General features: G+C 42.9%; 1 protein-coding gene across 3 annotated transcripts in view; it reads right to left on the minus strand.

Annotated features, from left to right (window-relative positions):
- CHERP (calcium homeostasis endoplasmic reticulum protein) overlaps positions 1-17,078 on the minus strand; it is a 19,447-nt gene extending 2,369 nt beyond the window's left edge. For 2 of the 3 annotated variants that reach the window (XM_026654896.1, XM_026654894.1), the window contains exons 1-17: positions 16,965-17,078; positions 16,538-16,711; positions 15,565-15,746; positions 14,692-14,829; positions 13,748-13,899; positions 13,024-13,135; positions 12,770-12,859; positions 11,863-12,097; positions 9,977-10,155; positions 9,029-9,425; positions 7,240-7,478; positions 6,290-6,423; positions 5,938-6,024; positions 5,471-5,620; positions 4,726-4,842; positions 4,082-4,176; positions 549-734 (exon numbers count right to left, since the gene is read on the minus strand). In XM_026654896.1, the coding sequence (XP_026510681.1) occupies positions 549-734; positions 4,082-4,176; positions 4,726-4,842; positions 5,471-5,620; positions 5,938-6,024; positions 6,290-6,423; positions 7,240-7,478; positions 9,029-9,425; positions 9,977-10,155; positions 11,863-12,097; positions 12,770-12,859; positions 13,024-13,135; positions 13,748-13,899; positions 14,692-14,829; positions 15,565-15,746; positions 16,538-16,711; positions 16,965-16,989 (2,692 nt within the window). In that variant the 5' untranslated portion in view covers positions 16,990-17,078. Of the gene's footprint in view, positions 1-540; positions 735-4,081; positions 4,177-4,725; positions 4,843-5,470; positions 5,621-5,937; positions 6,025-6,289; positions 6,424-7,239; positions 7,479-9,028; positions 9,426-9,976; positions 10,156-11,862; positions 12,098-12,769; positions 12,860-13,023; positions 13,136-13,747; positions 13,900-14,691; positions 14,830-15,564; positions 15,747-16,537; positions 16,712-16,964 lie in introns of those variants that run through there. The other variant, XM_026654895.1, reaches the window with a different exon arrangement.
- Positions 17,079-17,506: the final 428 nt, after the last annotated feature.

The following is a 17,506-nucleotide window of genomic DNA, read 5'->3' on the forward strand; positions in this document are numbered from 1 at the left end:
GGGGGGGTGAGGCAGGTATCTGGCCCCCCGGCTGGCCTCTGGGAAGGGGAGGAAGGAGGCAGAGAAACAGGAACTGGGATGTTATAGGGGTTTCTTTAACTCTCTACTCCTTTTTTGTGCATCTCTGTATTGTTATAGACATACTTGCTGACACATTTTGAAATAAATACCAAAATAATTGAAACTGGTGAGATTATATATAGTGTTATTTTGACAAATAAAATGTGCAGAATTTTAAAATATTGTGTGCATAATTTTTAATTTTTTGGTGCAGAATGCCCCCAGGAGTAATTAGTGCGACAACAGCTCTTACCAAGGAAAAAAGTATTGGGGTTATTCAGAGAGCAGCATTTACTTACCCAGAAATTTAAAAATGAATAATAAAAATTATAAAACTAATTTATGTTCTTAATCTTTTGATTCCCTATGCAACCTCCATTGGATTTTATAGTCTAGGGAAACCCTTGCCAAGTGGGCTAAAGTAGCTATTATATTAACTACGAAGGGTTCACAGGACCTTTTTAGATTGTCCATCAACATTCACTTACAGTCATCTCTGGCCTTCATGCGTGCAATAAACGAATAACTTTTATTTCTGCGGTAGTTTTCATATGGGTCATCTAGTGCAACTCCTACTCCTTTATACTGATCCCATTTATCTCGGATATCCCCTCCTTTAATTGGGTCTTGGATTCCTTGTTCCTTGGCTCCCAGTCCTCCAGATCCACTCCATCCTATAAAAAAGACATGGGAGAGCATCTTGTTATTAAATTCAGTAGTGTGAATTGTACAAGAAACAAAAATGAAGAAATAGTGTACAAGAAGCTTGATACAGCCTGATACAATAGCTCTGAGAAGGGTGAACTGTCCCATTCATCTCGAGTATTAATTTCAAGACCTGCGGCTCTGCGGAGAATGGGAGGAACCAACACCACCTGACAGAGGACACTGTGTGTGCAAGGAGGAGGAGTGCAATGGGCTCCACCTTCCCACTCAACCAAGCAGATATATTTTGTCTACTGGAGAAAGTACCTAGTGTAGGGAGTACCCTTGCTGCCATGCCCATGGCATACCCCCTGCTTCTCTGAAAGGGAATGAGGGCCCCTTCAACTACCACTCACCATGTTAGTGGGACTGGGGGTGGAGGTGTATAACAAGGTGCCTATGGCCCTGTATTGCCTTAAGCTGGCACGGTTATGAAGGTCTGCATAAAAACAATTTAGAACCTGTATGAGTGACTGATGAACAACTGTCTGCTGCAGGACAGTTTGGGGTGGAGGAAAGTAGAAAATCAGGAGGAGAGGTCTATATTTCCAGCTAAAAAGTTGTCACACGTGAAGCAGACAAGAGCAAAATGGCAAGATTTGGCATGCTAATATGTTAGAAGGAAGATTAGTCCCAACAGTTAGGGTGTTAGCCTGGGATTCAGGAGTTCTAGGTTCAATCTTGTGCTCTGCCAGGCTTCCTCTGTGATCCTCAGCACGTCACTTACTTTCTCTGCCTCACTTCCCCATCTGTAAAATGGGGATTATTAATAGTACTTCTCTACCTTACAAGGGGTGAGTGAGGATAAATTTGTTAGTACGAGTGCCTCTATCAATTATGACAATAGGGGCCATATAAGTACTTAAAGAGATGCAATAAAACAGTGATGTTAATACTGTTTCTGACAAGGCTGTAAGATGCAACAGTTTACAACAGAAGCCCCAAAACAACCTGCACCAGTCTCAGCCTTTTGCAACCAAGGCCACAAATAACGTGGACAATGAAATGAGTGGCTGGTTTCATTTACTATTAGCAAAGGCAGGGGGAAATTATGACCTCTCAATCCCTTTTCTCAGGCACTAATGATTGCAGGGGGTGCCAGTTATTATCAGAGTTCCTTGGGTGCTATGGGCCTATCATCACACAATTCACATACGCATTAACAGTTTTCATTTGAAATACATTAAAGGGCCGTTATAAAGAGGACAGTGAACAATTGTTCTCCATGGCCACTGAAGGTAGGACAAGAAGCAATTTACAGCAAGGGAGATTTAAGTTAGATATTAGGAAAAACTTCCGAACTGTAAGGATAGTTAAGTGCTGGAATAGGTTAACTAAGGGAAGTTGTGAAATCTCCACCATTGGAGGTTTTTAAGAATAGGTTAAACAAAACACCTGTCAGGGTTGGTCTAGATCAGTGTTTCCCAAACCGGGGTTCGTGAACCCCTGGGGGTTCACGAAATGTTACAGGGGGTTCTCGGGGAAAAATTCCCTAACGGCGGACAGAGCTGTCCCTAGGAACCCTGGGCAGCATGGGACACTGAGGAGACTTAACCTTCAAGACTCCTTATAAGAAATGAAAAGGGAGGTGGATATTTTTTGCTGTTTTTACAATTAAATAGGCAGCTAGTATTTTTAAAATTATTATGAAGAACTAATTTAAGCTTTGTTGTAACGTGCGTTGTTTGCCTGGACTGCTCAAGACCTGAATGCTTGTGTAGGAGGAACTCTGAGTTGGCTTCTTAAATACCTTCATGCTGTTTCACATCTGATACTCCTTGATGAAACATAGGAGCCTTGTCTTATAACAGGCTTATTCAAAGTGATACAAGCTACAAAAGTGAGATCTTGGAAGAGTGTTGCCATTTTCATAATGCAATAAAAATACTGTAATGATAAATAATAATGAATAATACATAGTGTAATAAACATGTCACAAAAACAAATTTTATATTTCCAAGATCACTGCTTTTATAATTTATACTCAGGTACAGGAGAAAATCCCTGGAAATATTCAAGAGGGGGTTCACGAGACTTGACATTTTAGTGAAAGGGGTTCACAGGTTGTTAAAGTTTGGGAACCACTGGTCTAGATATACTTGGTCCTACCTCAGCATGGTGGAGATGGACTAGATGACCTCGAGGCCCAACATGATTCTGTATGAAATGCATTTAGCCCTCGGTGCTTTATACAGATATATATGGCAGCCATCCCTCTCAAAAGAATGGTGTAAACACCAAAGTAGTTCAGTTACTGTATATCATGCTGCAGCATTGTGAGTGGCTAAAAAGTCTAATTCTTGAAGTCTTTCCACAAACAATGCAGGCCTAAGACATGGGGCCAGAAGATGAAGACAGTAGACTGCTAGCACTTCAGATCTGCTGGTCTTTCCTCTTCGCTCTCTTTGCTTTCCTCTCTCTCAGCTACTTCTCTTCAGCCTCCAACTTCCTGATGCAGCACAGCCCTCCAAGTGTGGCCTGTTGCTAGCGGCTTCTTCCCAGCTTGCAGTGTTGATGTTGAAAGTTTTCAAGTCCTTCTTGCAAATGACCTTGAACCTGAGCCTAGGTCAGCATAGGGCCCTGGAGCATCCATTTTTCACATGTTGCAGGTGACTAAGCCAATCGAGAGGTCTGTGTTTGAGACTAGTGATTAGACTTGGCAATTTTGCTTTCTCAAGTACTTTAGTGTCAGGAACTTTGGATTCACACTTGATATTTAGAATATGGAAAAAGACAGTGGCTGTGGAAAGTGTTTAGCCTTCTCTGACGCCTGCTGTCAGTGGTCCAGGTCTTGCCACCACACAACAGTCTGCTCAGAACACACATCTAGTAGACCCGTGTCTTGGTGTTCAGTGTTAGTTTCCTGTCATCTCACATTTATCTGTTGTCTGAATGTGGTAGCTGCCTTTCTAATGTGACAATTAAGCTTGTCATCTAGAGAAGTTATCCAATACAGTTGATCCTAGACAGCAGAATGTGTGCACAACTTTAACAGGGGGATCAGAACCAGTTTGGCCCACGTATTTATGAATGCAACATGGCTTTATCTCTGAAGTCTACACTCTTTAGGAGCATGACTTAAATTATCTTTAGGCAGAAGAGTCCAAGCCAAGGATCACCATAAAAATTACATCATAGCCTCTCACCCATACAGTACGTGAAACCCTGGAGAGCAAGGACCTTCTGGAGTAAGGTGTAAAACACACAGTGTCCTAAAGTCAGAAGGCTGATTTTTTCCCCCCTCTCTGCTTTGTGAAAGGTTCTATCTGGGGGAGGAACCAGGATGATTGTTTCAATCAAAGACAATAAATCTTACCCATTTTCACTAACATTTGATGCCCTTTATTTTCTTCTCCAAGTCTTGAATCAGGTATAGGAGGCCCAGAGTTAGAGCCCAAACCAGCAGCAGAGCTAAGAGAAAATACAAGTTATAATTTAGCATTAGAATGTTAACATATTCAATATGTTTTAACACAGTGAAATAAGTTATTTTTTATGCATATGTATTGTTTAAACTTCTATAACCAACATAACTAGCCAGACAAACCTTTGGAAAGGCAAGACACAAGGAGTCCTGTTGCAGCACATTCTATGTATCTCTGCCACCCCAACAGCGGATATCAAGGATATCAGATACCAAGGTTTTCCCAAGAGTAAAGTGCAAACATGGCCAGAGAACTCCTTTTCCTTTCCACGTTATGTACCTAAGGTTTTTTTATGCAATGTTTTAAAACACAAGATTTAGTCATCACCAGGAACTACGAAGTAATTTTATCCTCTCTCCATGTATATATGACATGACTGTGCAGTTTGTTCAAGTTATGGTTTGATCAGCTTAGAATCCTGCCCTTTTCTACCCAATTAAGTGTTTAATATACAGAAACTATCAGAAACGTCCTAGGCCAACCTCAGCAAGCTCAGAGAGTACATCACCAAACTCAATCCAATGGAAAGTCTTACGGAGGAGTGGGACTGCGAGATCGGGACCGGTGCCGCCTTCCCGGGGAATAAGATTTAGATCTTGATCTTGACCTTGACCGTGACCGACTACGGGAAGAGTGGGACCTGCTTCTGCTTCTGGAAAGTAAGAGTGTGTGAAGTCAGTTACCTTTCTCTATTGCACAGGATTATAGCAATATATAGCTTTTCATTGGTTCCCTAGCTTGTGTAATTCACCTCTGACATTAATAAAATAGTATTTTTAAAAAGGTATCTAAGATCTGGAGAATTTATGGACAGAAATGCTGATATACCATTTCATGTACACAGCTTCCAGTGTGGTGCATTCTGTATATTCATCTCCCTGAACAAAACCTTGTGACCTTTGGTGCCTTAAACTAATTAAGGTTTCATGAAGAAAGCAAAAAACCTAGAGCTAAGTTTCAGAATCTTCCATTTTCTGGAAGAAAAAACCATGCATTCTCAACCTACGAAAGATTTGTTGAATATGCAAAGGGAGCACGGTCTAAAGTAACAGGGTCAGGAGTCAGGAACTTCTGAGTTCAACTAACACCTCTGCCACTAACTCATTGCATTGCCTTGGACAACTCATTTCACCACTCTCTCATTTTCCTCATCAGTAATATTGGGAATATTTACTGCCCTACCACCAAAGGGCTGTTGTGAAGGATCATATTGGCACACCTCCAGCATTTTAGGCGATATAGCTAGCCATAATCCCTAATGAGCTCTTGCTTCACCCTACCTGGACTGCGATCGTGAATAGGATCGTGATCGGGAGCAGGATCGTGATCGGGATCTTGAATAGGAGCCAGATGACTTTGAAGATCTTGAATTGGATCGTGAGGAGGAGCGACCTCTGCTTTTTGACCTACTGCGAGATCGAGATGGCCCACTGCATAGGGATAACAAAATACCAAGAAACCCGAGTAAGATTCATGTGAGCCGCATGAAAAGCAAACATGTATTTTCTTTTAAACTACAATTTAAACATGCTGAAATTTTGCTGACAACCAAGTGAAGCTAAAGCCTGCCAGGGTGGCAAGTATGCCGTCTTCTATATGTTAAATAAATCAAGCTCCAGAAAGTTAAGACATAATTATTGCCCCAGCACATTGTCAACAAGATTTTCACTATATGTCTATTTAAGGCAGCAGTAGCACAGTCTAAATGAATGGCAAATGTCAGAAGGCACTGCAAGGGAACTCTTACCTATTTCTCTTCTCCTGACCTTTCCTCCGTCTAGCTCTCATTTTAGCTCTGAAGAACTCGTACAGCCCATTCTGCTCCCAGCCTTCACTGCAAGATATCAACCACACACAGAATTTATATATGGGAAGAGCTCACTTTTGTCAAATAGATGAGTTCAGGATTTTTAGAAAATAGGAGGCTTGGGGAAAGCGGTCTCATGTGCTCTCAGTAAGAGACCAGACATCACACTGGAGTGGATGAAGTTCAAAATGTAACTTCGAGTACTTATTTCAGCATTAGCAGAACCAAGTTAAAGGCCCTGAGAGCTTCTCAGGGCACGGCATTTTCCTTACCATATTGCTAGCATTCTTACCTGTTTCTAGGCCTGTCATGAGATGGTGGACTATAAAATGCTTCAACTGCAGCCAACAATCTCTCACTCGGGGGCATTGGAGGTGGAAGACGTATATCTTTAGGATCCAAAGGCTTATATTCATGATCTTCAAGCTGTCAGAAACAAAACAGATGGCTTTCAAGTCACGGGGTGACTACCTAAAGAGATAAATATGCCTAGAAAGTCTAACTGCTTAGAGACCTTGAACTTCATTACTGAGTTTAAAATGGTCTAAAAATAAGGCTTTGGCAGGTACCACAAACAAGCACTGGGTCATCTAGTATAAAACAAAACTCTAGTGACATTTGCAGCATTAAACTTGGCAGAAAGTTAACTGGGATTCCTAGGTGTATAAGATGTAGTTGTAGTCTATACAGCCCCATGATATCCAAGCTTCTGGCACAAGACTTGGGAAACAGTGATGAGCACTGGGAATAACAGAATTTAGACACAGAATAGACCTATTAATTCATCTAGAATACTATATAAATTATACCAATTTAACCCATCCCACAGCAGCCAATATATTCCCTACAGTCTATTTTCTGGTGTTTTGTTCACTTGTATTAGATCAGAATTACAAAAGTCTTCACAGAAAAGAGTTTAAGACCAGCTAACAAACATGGCTGGCCAGCAACTGGGACTCTCTCCACACTACTATAAATCACTATGTGCTACTGATTTTAAAATTATGGGTAAAATTTAAAATCGATGGGACTTAACATTTTGACAAGTATCTTCTGTCTTCATAGTCTAGCTAGCTGCTTTTCTAAAATGTCCCCTGTGCCAATCCTGATTGATGGGTACGATGTGGAAAGCACACTACTTTGAAGTAATAAATAACTCATTAATTTTAAACTATCCCTAAAATTGATTATGGGAGTTTGATCTTTTAACCCTTCTGCTCAGCTTCCATTTCAGCAACTTACTTTCACAAGTGGAGCCATAAGTCCAGCAGGAAGATCAAAGTAGGGGACATTTGGCACCAGGCTGGGATCATCATGGTTTACGTGAGGGGGGCCTTGTCTCCGCATGTGAGGAGGCTGCCCATTAAATCCATGTGGAGGAGGCCCAAAATCAGGGTGCTGTGGCCCACCCCAAGGAGGATGCTCACCAATTCCAGGATGAGGCAATCTATGCCCAGGATGATGATGAGGTGGTCCAATTTCTGCAGAGAAGGACAAGAAAGCCTTATTTGGTTTTAGAGAGGGGAAGACAGGAAGGAGGACAACTAATTGAGACGCCTCCAACCACATACATTTATTCTAAGAGAAAAAAATATCCTACTACAAGGAAAGCTCATTAACCACTACAGGGAAGAGAAGGCACTGGGTACAGGTCTGTGCTCATGAAGCACCTACAGTCTCTCTCCCTCCCTAGCATAACATCCACCCACATCTTCAATAGCAAATTTCAAAAACTAAGCCCCTGTTGCTTTGTGGTACCTTGAGTTTGGAAAGTGCTACAATTAAAGTTTCTATTCTCAAAACCAATTTACCTTGCATTCAACAAAGGAGGCACCCATGTGATATACTTCTAAAGACTCAAAATACAATTGCAGTCCATCTCCAAAGCAGTAGACTTGCAAGTTCTATCAACATGCATAGACAAACAGATGGGAGTGGTTTCACAGAAGGACATGACATGCAAGTGCTTTGTTAGAAGGGCATTCCGAAAGGTAGGAGAGAAAATGTTTCTGTTAAAATAAGGCAATGAATGATCTCAGCATGACCCCTAGTGGGCAAAAATACTGGCTGTGTGTACCAGGATTGATACAGCACACAACTGGGCCATTGTGAAATACGCTGACAGTGCTGCATGGGAGATCCAGCCTGGAACAGAAGAGGATGCTGCAGGGCAAAAATGAGCAGACAGACAGACGCAGGAGGGAGAAGCCTGCACTATGACTAACCCAACTCTAGCCAGTGCTGGTAGTCTCTCACTTTCATTAGAAGCAGAATACTATTAAACATGAAGTAAAAAAATGTGTGTCTACCATATCCAGGCTCTCTCCCCTGTTTACATTTAATAAGAAAAGTCTCTCCAGTTCCCTGCTAAAATCCAGAAGATGGAGCAACTTGTCTGGGTTTAGCTCTCTATTCTCTCCTATTGCTTGGGCTACTCTCCCTACTCACACATGATGTTGGCTCCATCCAATACATTTCAAAGAAATTTTAGCATTGTGGTGAATTCTCAATCACTGGAAGTTTTTAAATCAACAATGAATGTTTTTCTAAAAGATATGCTCTCATTCAATCACAGCAATTTGACTTGAAGCAAGCGTTAATTCAAGGCAATCCTGAGTTATGTAGGTGGTCAGACTAGATGATCACAGTGGACCCTTGCAAGTCTATCCTGCTGTCAACTGAATTGTCGTTAGACTGATCTTACACTTGGTAAGGCAACTCACATCTTTTCATGTATTTATACCTGCTCCTGTATTTTCCACTCCATGCATCTGATGAAGTGGGTTCTAGCCCACGAAAGCTTATGCCCAAATAAATTTGTTAGTCTCTAAGGTGCCACAAGGACTCCTTGTTGTTCCTTCTGGCTTTGGAAATCTACAACTCTAAAACTAAGGTGTATAGCAGCAGGTGGTGAGGGGTGCGAGCTTTCCAGGAAGGGCTACCCCATTCCTTTGATGTTGAGCTCTCATCACAAGGATGTAATTAATTTTAAAACAACAATCAGCATCAGCATCCTCAGTACCCACTTTACCTTGAGGAAAGTCCCCTTGGGGGTAGTCAAAACGATGAGGATAAGGCGGCCTTTCAAAGGGATGGCGAGGTGGGAAGTCATCCTGCATGAAGCGAGGTGGGAAGCGGTTGAAATTATGTGGATGTGGGGGCTGATTGAACTGGGGATGTTGCTGATGTGGAGGGAACGGGCCTCTGAAGTGAGGTGGCCGCTGCATTCGAAATGGAGGTTCCCTTTGGCCCCCTCCCCATGGAGGCTGCTCGTGCTGGTTGTTCCATGGTGCTTCAAATTGGTTGTTCCAAGAAGGATCTGGCTGGTTATTCCAAGGGGTCTCCCGCTGGTTATTCCATCCTGAGTCTCTCTGTTCATTCCACATTCCTTCATGGTTGTTATTCCATGGAGGACAGTGTGGAGGTCCCTGGTGGTGAGGGTAAGGAGGTTGGTCATAAGGCTATAAAAATGAAGAATGTAATAAAAACAGTCTATTTCTAAATTATTACCTAGAGTGCTACATGTGCACAGAGGAGGGGGAAACAAACATCTGTGTACAGAGTCTGCTTTGCAAGCAAAAGTTAGGACAAACTGAAAAGGAGAATTTTGGAGGAAAAGCTAAACTGTTCTTCTCAATCCTGTCATTAACTGTAAGAAAAGATCTGTCATTGATCAGCATATCTACACCAGGATTTCTGTCCTTAACACAACAAAAGAGTAATGGCCCAAACAGCTTTGTGCCCCAGAGGGAGCCCCAGCGTGCTCATAAAGGAAAAGCAGTAGAAGGACAACTGTGAAATATGATTAATGATTTGCTATTTCGCTTTCTTTTGACTAAGAAAACTCCAGATATTTTAAAATCTGGACTTTAACATTTCCAGCTTTTCACCAAGGTCCTACTTGTGTGATGATTTTTACAATCTGACAATTATTGGACTCCCCAGTGCTTTACCATAGCTACATTTACATGTTTGATACCTGTTGTTGACCCCAAGGTGCAACAGGATGAGGCTGGTCAAACCAGGGTGGTTTATTTGGAGGAATCTGATCATGAGGCCCAGGGCCACGCGGTCCAGCAGCTGCAGGATCTTGCACCCCAGCCCCTGTTGCATCATACTCTGCAGAACCAGCCAGAGGAAGTTGAGATTTGCCATCATCTGAAATAAATTGGAGACTCTTGTAAGAACTGCCCTTTGTTGCACGTGACTACTTCCAAACATTGGTTTGCTCTACAAACCTAGTCCATTTCAATTCCACTGGGTTCAATGAGAATTCTGTGGGAGTCTCCTGACCTCAACTTAAACCACATCATTCAGTTTCCTATTTAAATTTATACCAGTTTCTGAAGAGACAATTAATACTTCATATAGTACTGGAAGTTCCTCTGTTATAAAACAATTTGATTATTATTTTTTCCTCCTTCAGTCCCCCTAAATCTTCCCCTTGCTCAAAACAGCCACCATGTTCTAGACCAAGAGCCTGCTCAATCCCTACTAATTAGGATCCTAAATAAGGGAGCAGGAAGCAAAAAACTCCAGAATCACCTAGTCCCCAATTCCCTACAGCAAGAAGAATTTAATAAAAATTTTCCAATGACCGGTCTGATCTCAACTTGACCTACTTGCCAGTGTTCTGGAATTACCCTAACAGAAAAATTTGTCCCCTGGGCCCAGGTCCTCCAATTATTGGTTTCTTAATTTCAATACAGTTGAAAGCACTTACCACATGTGTAACAACTTCAGTATCTCAAAACAGTTTTAAAGTGACACCAACTTCAAATCTAATCCTTTTTAATAAAGGAATTTCAGGCCCTATGTCCACCCCCGAGACCCTTACCAATTTTTTTTCCATCTTTCTCTGTTGTTGTTTTTTAAACAAACAGTTCTCTCTATACACATAGTGCTGTCAAATGCACAGGGGAAACAAGCTTTAAAAACAGTTTTCTCCAATATCTTTCAGTTATAGTGATCTTAGGTTTTGCTCAAAACTGGTCAAAATATTCAAATAAATGCAATTCAAGTTAACTGTATCCTTTTAAAAAGGTCTTATTTGATATGCTTTACTTTGGCAAAATTCTGAGGTTAAAAATGTAAAACCTGTGTTCCTAAAGTTAGGTCTTTAAGTAGGCGCTTCAGCATCCTAATGTACGTGTCCTTATTTTCAAAGGTGCTGAACGCCTGCAACTTCAATGCATTTAATGGTATTTGTGAATGCCCAGCTCCTCTAAGAAGAATCAGGCTGCACATTTGACAAAAGACAAACAAGAATCACATACTACCAAGTACAGCCCCATGAACATTTTTACAGCCACACTGTAAACTCCTGAATAGAAATGGTTTTAGTTATAGAATGACATAACACCACAAGACTAAAGAAGATGGAGAAAATCGCTTCAGGTCAATAATAAGGTATTCAGCCTAATTAAAAAAAAAAGTTATTCAAATTTTATATTGCAGTAGTGCCTAAAAGCCACAACCAGAATGAGCCCTGTGATGTTAAGCACCGTAAAAACAAAAACAGACAGTATTTGCCCAAACAACTTATAAGTGGATGGGCAAGTCAGTCTAAATACACCTCTACCCCGATATAACGCGACCCGATATAACACGAATTCGGATATAACGTGGTAAAGCAGCGCTCCGGGGGGGGGGGGAAGAGGGGGGGGTGCGCACTCTGGTGGATCAAAGCAAGTTCGATATAACGCGGTTTCACTTATAACGCGGTAATATTTTTTTTTGGCTCCCGAGGACAGCGTTATATCGGGGTAGAGGTGTAGCAGCCCATTATCAAGACCAGTGGTAAACTCTCAGGAGAGCTGCCAGTCATTAGCCTGTAACACACAAGTCCTGAGAACGCAACCATACCTGCTTGACTGACTGGAGCAGCAGGCGGTGCTGCAGCAGGTGTCGGAGCCGGAGCCGGGGGTGTCGATTTTACCTCACTCTCCAGTGGTGGTATTTGTATTTGTTGCTGCTGCTGTGGCTGCTGTGTTAAACTATTGACAAACTCTTCATGTTGTGTTTTCAAGTTTTGTATCTGCTGCTGGAAGGCCACTTGCACAGGCTGCACTACTGATGCATATTCTGTGATCAAAGTTGCCTGACGGGACGAGACACAAATTAAGATCAGCATTTTCAAGAAGTTACTGTGCAGCCATAATAGACACCATCCCTGCTCATACAAGCTTCCCCAGATAATGAATCCACCTCTTCCTAGAGGGATTCAGAGATTGAAGCTACTCAGAGGACAAACCCTCATTACGATTTACTAGATGCTATATGGAAAATCCCTCCTGTATTTCCCTTTACCTTATTTAAAAGCTGGCAATTAGCAGCATTCATTTTGGGTGACTGAAAGGGTTAACCACAGATGCATACGGTACTATAAAAAACTTTAACAATAGCCAGAGAAAGAAGAAAATGAGAAGAGGAAGAAGTAAGCAAAGAGCCAGGGTGGGCGTAAAGACAAACAGACACGCCAAGAGAGCAGAATCAGGGCCAGAGATGAGGAAGCTGATGGGGTGAAGGGATGAAGAAACTAGGCCTAATCAGAACAGTATAATTATATGCTATATTTTAAATGGCCCCCAGTATTTAACTTTAGAACAATGTATTACATTATTTTTGTACTCCGGCAGAATATAAGTTTATAACAAAGAGACAGCTACTATTTACATCTCACAAAAGAGGAGTTACTGCATTCAGCACTTAAAATATGTCCGCAATCTATTATGCAATTATAAAGAGGGGCCAACTTTCTCTCATGGCTAACCTGGTACTGGCCAAGTCCAAGAGCCGGGCTCTGTAACTGCTGAATAATTGATTCATCAAAGTAGCCATTTTTCTCCCACAGCTGAAGGAGCTGTATAAACCCAGGGGAAAAAAAAATACTGTTAAGCGCATGACAGCAGTGACAGAATAAAATTAGGGTACAGTAAGCTACATCTTTATAAACTAGTCACAAGGGCTTCTCCAGCATTGAAAATAGAAACATAAGGCTCAAGCTAACCTAAAACAGGTACTCACTCTGGCAATTTTCTGTTGCTTATCCTCTTCCACAGCTAAAAAGCTAGTACAATATATAGGGACAACCACCTTCTGTAAAGCGGCCAGAAGATCTCGTGCTTGCTTCCGCTGGCTATAAAAGGGAAGGGGGGAAAAAAGTATCAGCCTTTTACTATAATGTTACATGAGCTGCAATACCCACCCACGTGTCTCATCCAAATACAGACATATATGGTTAGTAACTCATTTGTATATAATGAATAGGATACTTTATATTTTTTAACCACACAGTGTCAGCTGGAAACAATGTATAACAATGACAAAGTTAATTCAGTTCTTACTCTATCACCACTTTGCTTGCACCAATTATACACATCATGCTACAGTCACTAAACATGATGAGAATATGTAGATTAAAAATATAAAAAAACCTGTGCCAAATCAAAGTACAAATTTTCTAGCAGGGAGACCCCTGACTATCAATTAAACCAGGGGTTCTCAAACTGGGGGTTGGGACCCCTCAGGGGGTCACAAGGCTATTACATTCTGATAGCCTCTACCCCAAACCCCACTTTGCCTCCAGCATTTATAATGGTGTTAAATATATTAAAACGTGTTTTTAATTTATAAGGCGGGTTGCACTCAGAGGCTTGCTATGTGAAAGAGGTCACCAGTAAAAAAGTTTGAGTACCACTGAATTAAACTCATGGGAATAACAAGTTGAAGAACGCATTTTAATCCTTACCAGTGATGCAATACATCATTGATTAGATAGATTAAGTGTAACCGAAGCTCAAAGTGTGCCCCTTCTGCCGTTATGCGATTTCGCAGATGTCCAGCCATCAGCTCACAGTGTTGAGGAGACTTTGCATTACTAAACATCCAGTTTTTGCCAGCCTTTGAAAACCAATTTAAAATATTTTAAATTAATCTGACTTGTTCACATTGCATGGATTTCATAAAGCAATAGATCACTAGTCTGCAAGTAACTACAAGGAAGGGAATTCCCATGTAACAGCTGTTATTGAGTATACTGTACAACTAAGCAAAGAAGCAGCTAACTAAAACTGTATACAATACAATTAGAGGTCACAAACCATGTTCAGACTAGCAATGACATTTAACAGCTGTTTTGGGTTAAGAAGATGTTGGTCACTGAATTTTGTCCAGCAGACTTAATTCCTCTCACCCAACTTTTTGGGCTTTGTCCATCCCATTTTGCTTTTGCTCACTGACTAAGACCAAATGATTTGTTACTTTTGGCTTCTCTCTTCCCTCTGTGGAGATCTTTATCAGACTTCCAAACCATTAGAGTTATAAATGAGCTGCCCCAATGGTACTGTGAATTGGGAACTGATCTAGTCTCCCTGTGTAGGGTGGTTCAGCCCCCATCTCTTGCACCAACACCCCAAGCAGAGTCCCACTCGCTCCTGACTGTGAACTGCCTTCATGTACTGAACAGCAGTCAACAAACTCTGATGAGTTGTTCATAAGCAGACAGGAAACATATGGAATCACTCGCAACTAACAGAGAGGATGACATTCACAGCTGGAACAGCACCTGTCTGATCTATTTACATGCAATCACACCCTCCTAAAACTGCATGTCACTGCACATGTTACACACACAAGTATATTACCTGCAAAGGCAGGAACAGAACATATGGGTGAGCTGAGACATTTACTTACTGAGATTGCATCTTTTGTACATGTGTCAATTATCGGCTGCAGCAAGTTATCAAATTCATTCATGTCTAGCTGGGTTTCCTCCAAGACTTTCTGCATTTGTTGTTCAACTGCAAGGGCTACCGCTGATGTAACTTGTTCCTAAAAAAGACTGTTTTAGTATAGGCAATATCCTTTTGATACAAAACTCAGCAAATAAGTCTGAGGTGCTGCTAGTCATAGGAAGCCCTCTACAGAGACCAAGATTCTCTACTCCTACTGACACAGGCACAGCTATGTTTCAGCTGGCTGTCACTAACCCCTTGTCTACCTGCTTCCCTATGACAAATCCTGTATCTGTCAGTATCTAGCAGAAACCAAGCAAGGACCTCAAAGAACTAAAACTCAGCACATAATCCAGGTCCACACCCAGAGAACTCTACAATGTGATGCAACACATATTTAATACTATCCTGTGGCCCATGAAAACCACTGTTTCCAGCATGCAATGTTTCACCCTGATCCAAGAAACCACCGTTCAGATAAAAAATGGATCGCTGCACGCTTAAAGCCTCTGCAAGTCACAGCTGCAACCTGTTCAATTTTATGCAAGATGAGTGTAGCCTTCACTCTCCTAGTAAGTTACAAATGTGGTCCTTGGTTGAACAAAGGTTATGTGTGTCTGCTCTAAACAGGTTATCATTTCTGTTCTGCAGGAGATACTATATGCAAAGTGATGCCGGGTCATGTCTCCTCCCATGCACTACCCTAAATTATCCACTATCTAGAAGCAAGATGCTCAAGATTCCCTTCAATCCCAATCTTTTTGGGCACACAATGGACTGCTGCCACTGGCAGTCCAATGTATGTAAAGCTAATACTTGATCTTGAGCCTACCTGTCGCATAGCAAGGAGATGCTGCTCCTGCTGCTGGAGATTCCATTGGCTCTGTTGGATAAGTTCCTCTACAGAGGGAGCACCTTGAGGAGCTGGGATAGCTGCAGCTGGCGGAAGAGAGGGCTGTGACAATGGCTGGATCTGTGCAGTGGCCTCTATGTCTTGAGTCTGTTTGCACAGCACTACCAGAAAAATATATTCACGGTAAGAGTCATAAGAAGTGGTCCGTTTGTTTACACCAATATCCTAAACAATCTATGCACCCTGTTAACTCCAGAAACCAAACTCACCCTCTTTCTTACATAATTTTATAATATAAAACCATCAATTAAACTGACACACACTCCTGGGTACTTAGCCAAAATCTGAAGCTCCATTATGTTATAGTTCAACATGATTTTTAACATGTATTTAACAATGGGACTACGGACATCCCAAGTTGGATCTGTTGCAAATGCCTAGTTCTCATTCACATTCTAAGAATACCATTAAAATATGCCAGATCAGCTTTTCCATAATGACTGGCTTAATTTTTCTACAATTACAATATAAAAAGTACGAGTGACTGCATGCACAAGACTAAATCAACTGCTTGAGCACCAACCACAAAAAAAGATTAGAAAAAAAAATTCTAGCCAAGCTTTGTCTGGGTCAGGACAAAACACTAGACAAGAGAGTCTGGGCTGAGCTACATAATATATAAAATTCACAATTTTTTCACCAAAATCAAAAGCTTACTTTCAAAGCAGCTTAAAATACACTATTCTTCACTGGAAGTGTGGAGGGCGGGAGTCAAGACTCCTAGAGTCTATTCCCAGCTATACAAGGGGAGTGGTTGAATCAGGAGGCTGGGAATCAGGGCTGCTGGGGTCTAGTCCAGCTATGAAGTCTTTATCAATCCCTTCTCTGAAAGCGGATGGTTAAAATACATTTGTTCTTGTCCGCCAAGGGCTTTGGCGGCAACAACACTCACATTGCTGCTGCTCCAGCGCCAGTTTGTACTTGTAGTAGCCATAAAACTCGCCCCCAAACAGGAACGAGAACTTGGGATTCTCCTTCTGCTTCTCCATCGTCATCTTCTCGAACTCGGGCCCATTCCGCGCCACAAACTGCGCCAACTTGTCAATGACGTTCCGCAGCTCCTGGTCTGGGGGGGGGAGGGGGAAAACGTCACAGCCCTACTCAGGCCCCCATCCCTCCCTGAGGCCATGCACCCCCCACCCCAATTCCCTGGGCCTCCGCGAGGCCGCACACCCTCCCCAGTTCCCCGTGCTAAGGGCGTTACAGCCCCGCTCTCCCCTACTCCTACCAGGCCCCAACCCCGCCACAGCCCCCCGGCGAAGGAACCCCCAGTGCCTCTGGGGCCGTGGCGACAAGTCTAGCCCCCTGGCCAGTCTCACCATCGGGCGGCAGCGGCATCTCCATGGTTGCGGGAGAACGAGGTTCCTCGCCTTCTCCAGACCCAATACTAGGGTAGGCCAGGCCTGCCCTAGGCCCAGCCGGCCGGAAGTGCCGCAAGAAGAGCCTTTACGGCACTGACGCAGCCGCGCTTTACGGGTCCGTCACCATAGAAACAAGCGGGAGGGAGGAGGGGTTACTCGCAGCGGCTTCGCCTGCCCACTTTGGAGTCCTCTTCGCGCCACTCGTCGCCTCACGTTCCAGCGAGCGAGTCCGTTGCTCCGCGAGAGCCCGCGGCTGAGGTGAGGGGGCGGGCAGCGCTGGGTCAGGGGCCGCCTCTCTTCCTCTCCCCGCAGCATGGCTCACCAGGGCAGGGATTAGCGCCCTCGCTCTCCCCCGGACCCCGTGTATGACGCACCCTGGGCCGGGCAGGCGCCGTGCGGGGCTGTACCGCTGGACCGGGGGGTTGCGGAGCGCCCTTGAATCGAGCTGTCAACCCTGTCTAGTATGGAAACCGCTTCAGGCCAGCACCGCTGTCCCGTGC

Source organism: Terrapene carolina, unplaced genomic scaffold (assembly GCF_002925995.2).
Source record: "Terrapene carolina triunguis isolate 2854851 unplaced genomic scaffold, T_m_triunguis-2.0 Scaffold194, whole genome shotgun sequence".
Taxonomy (NCBI): domain Eukaryota; kingdom Metazoa; phylum Chordata; order Testudines; family Emydidae; genus Terrapene; species Terrapene triunguis.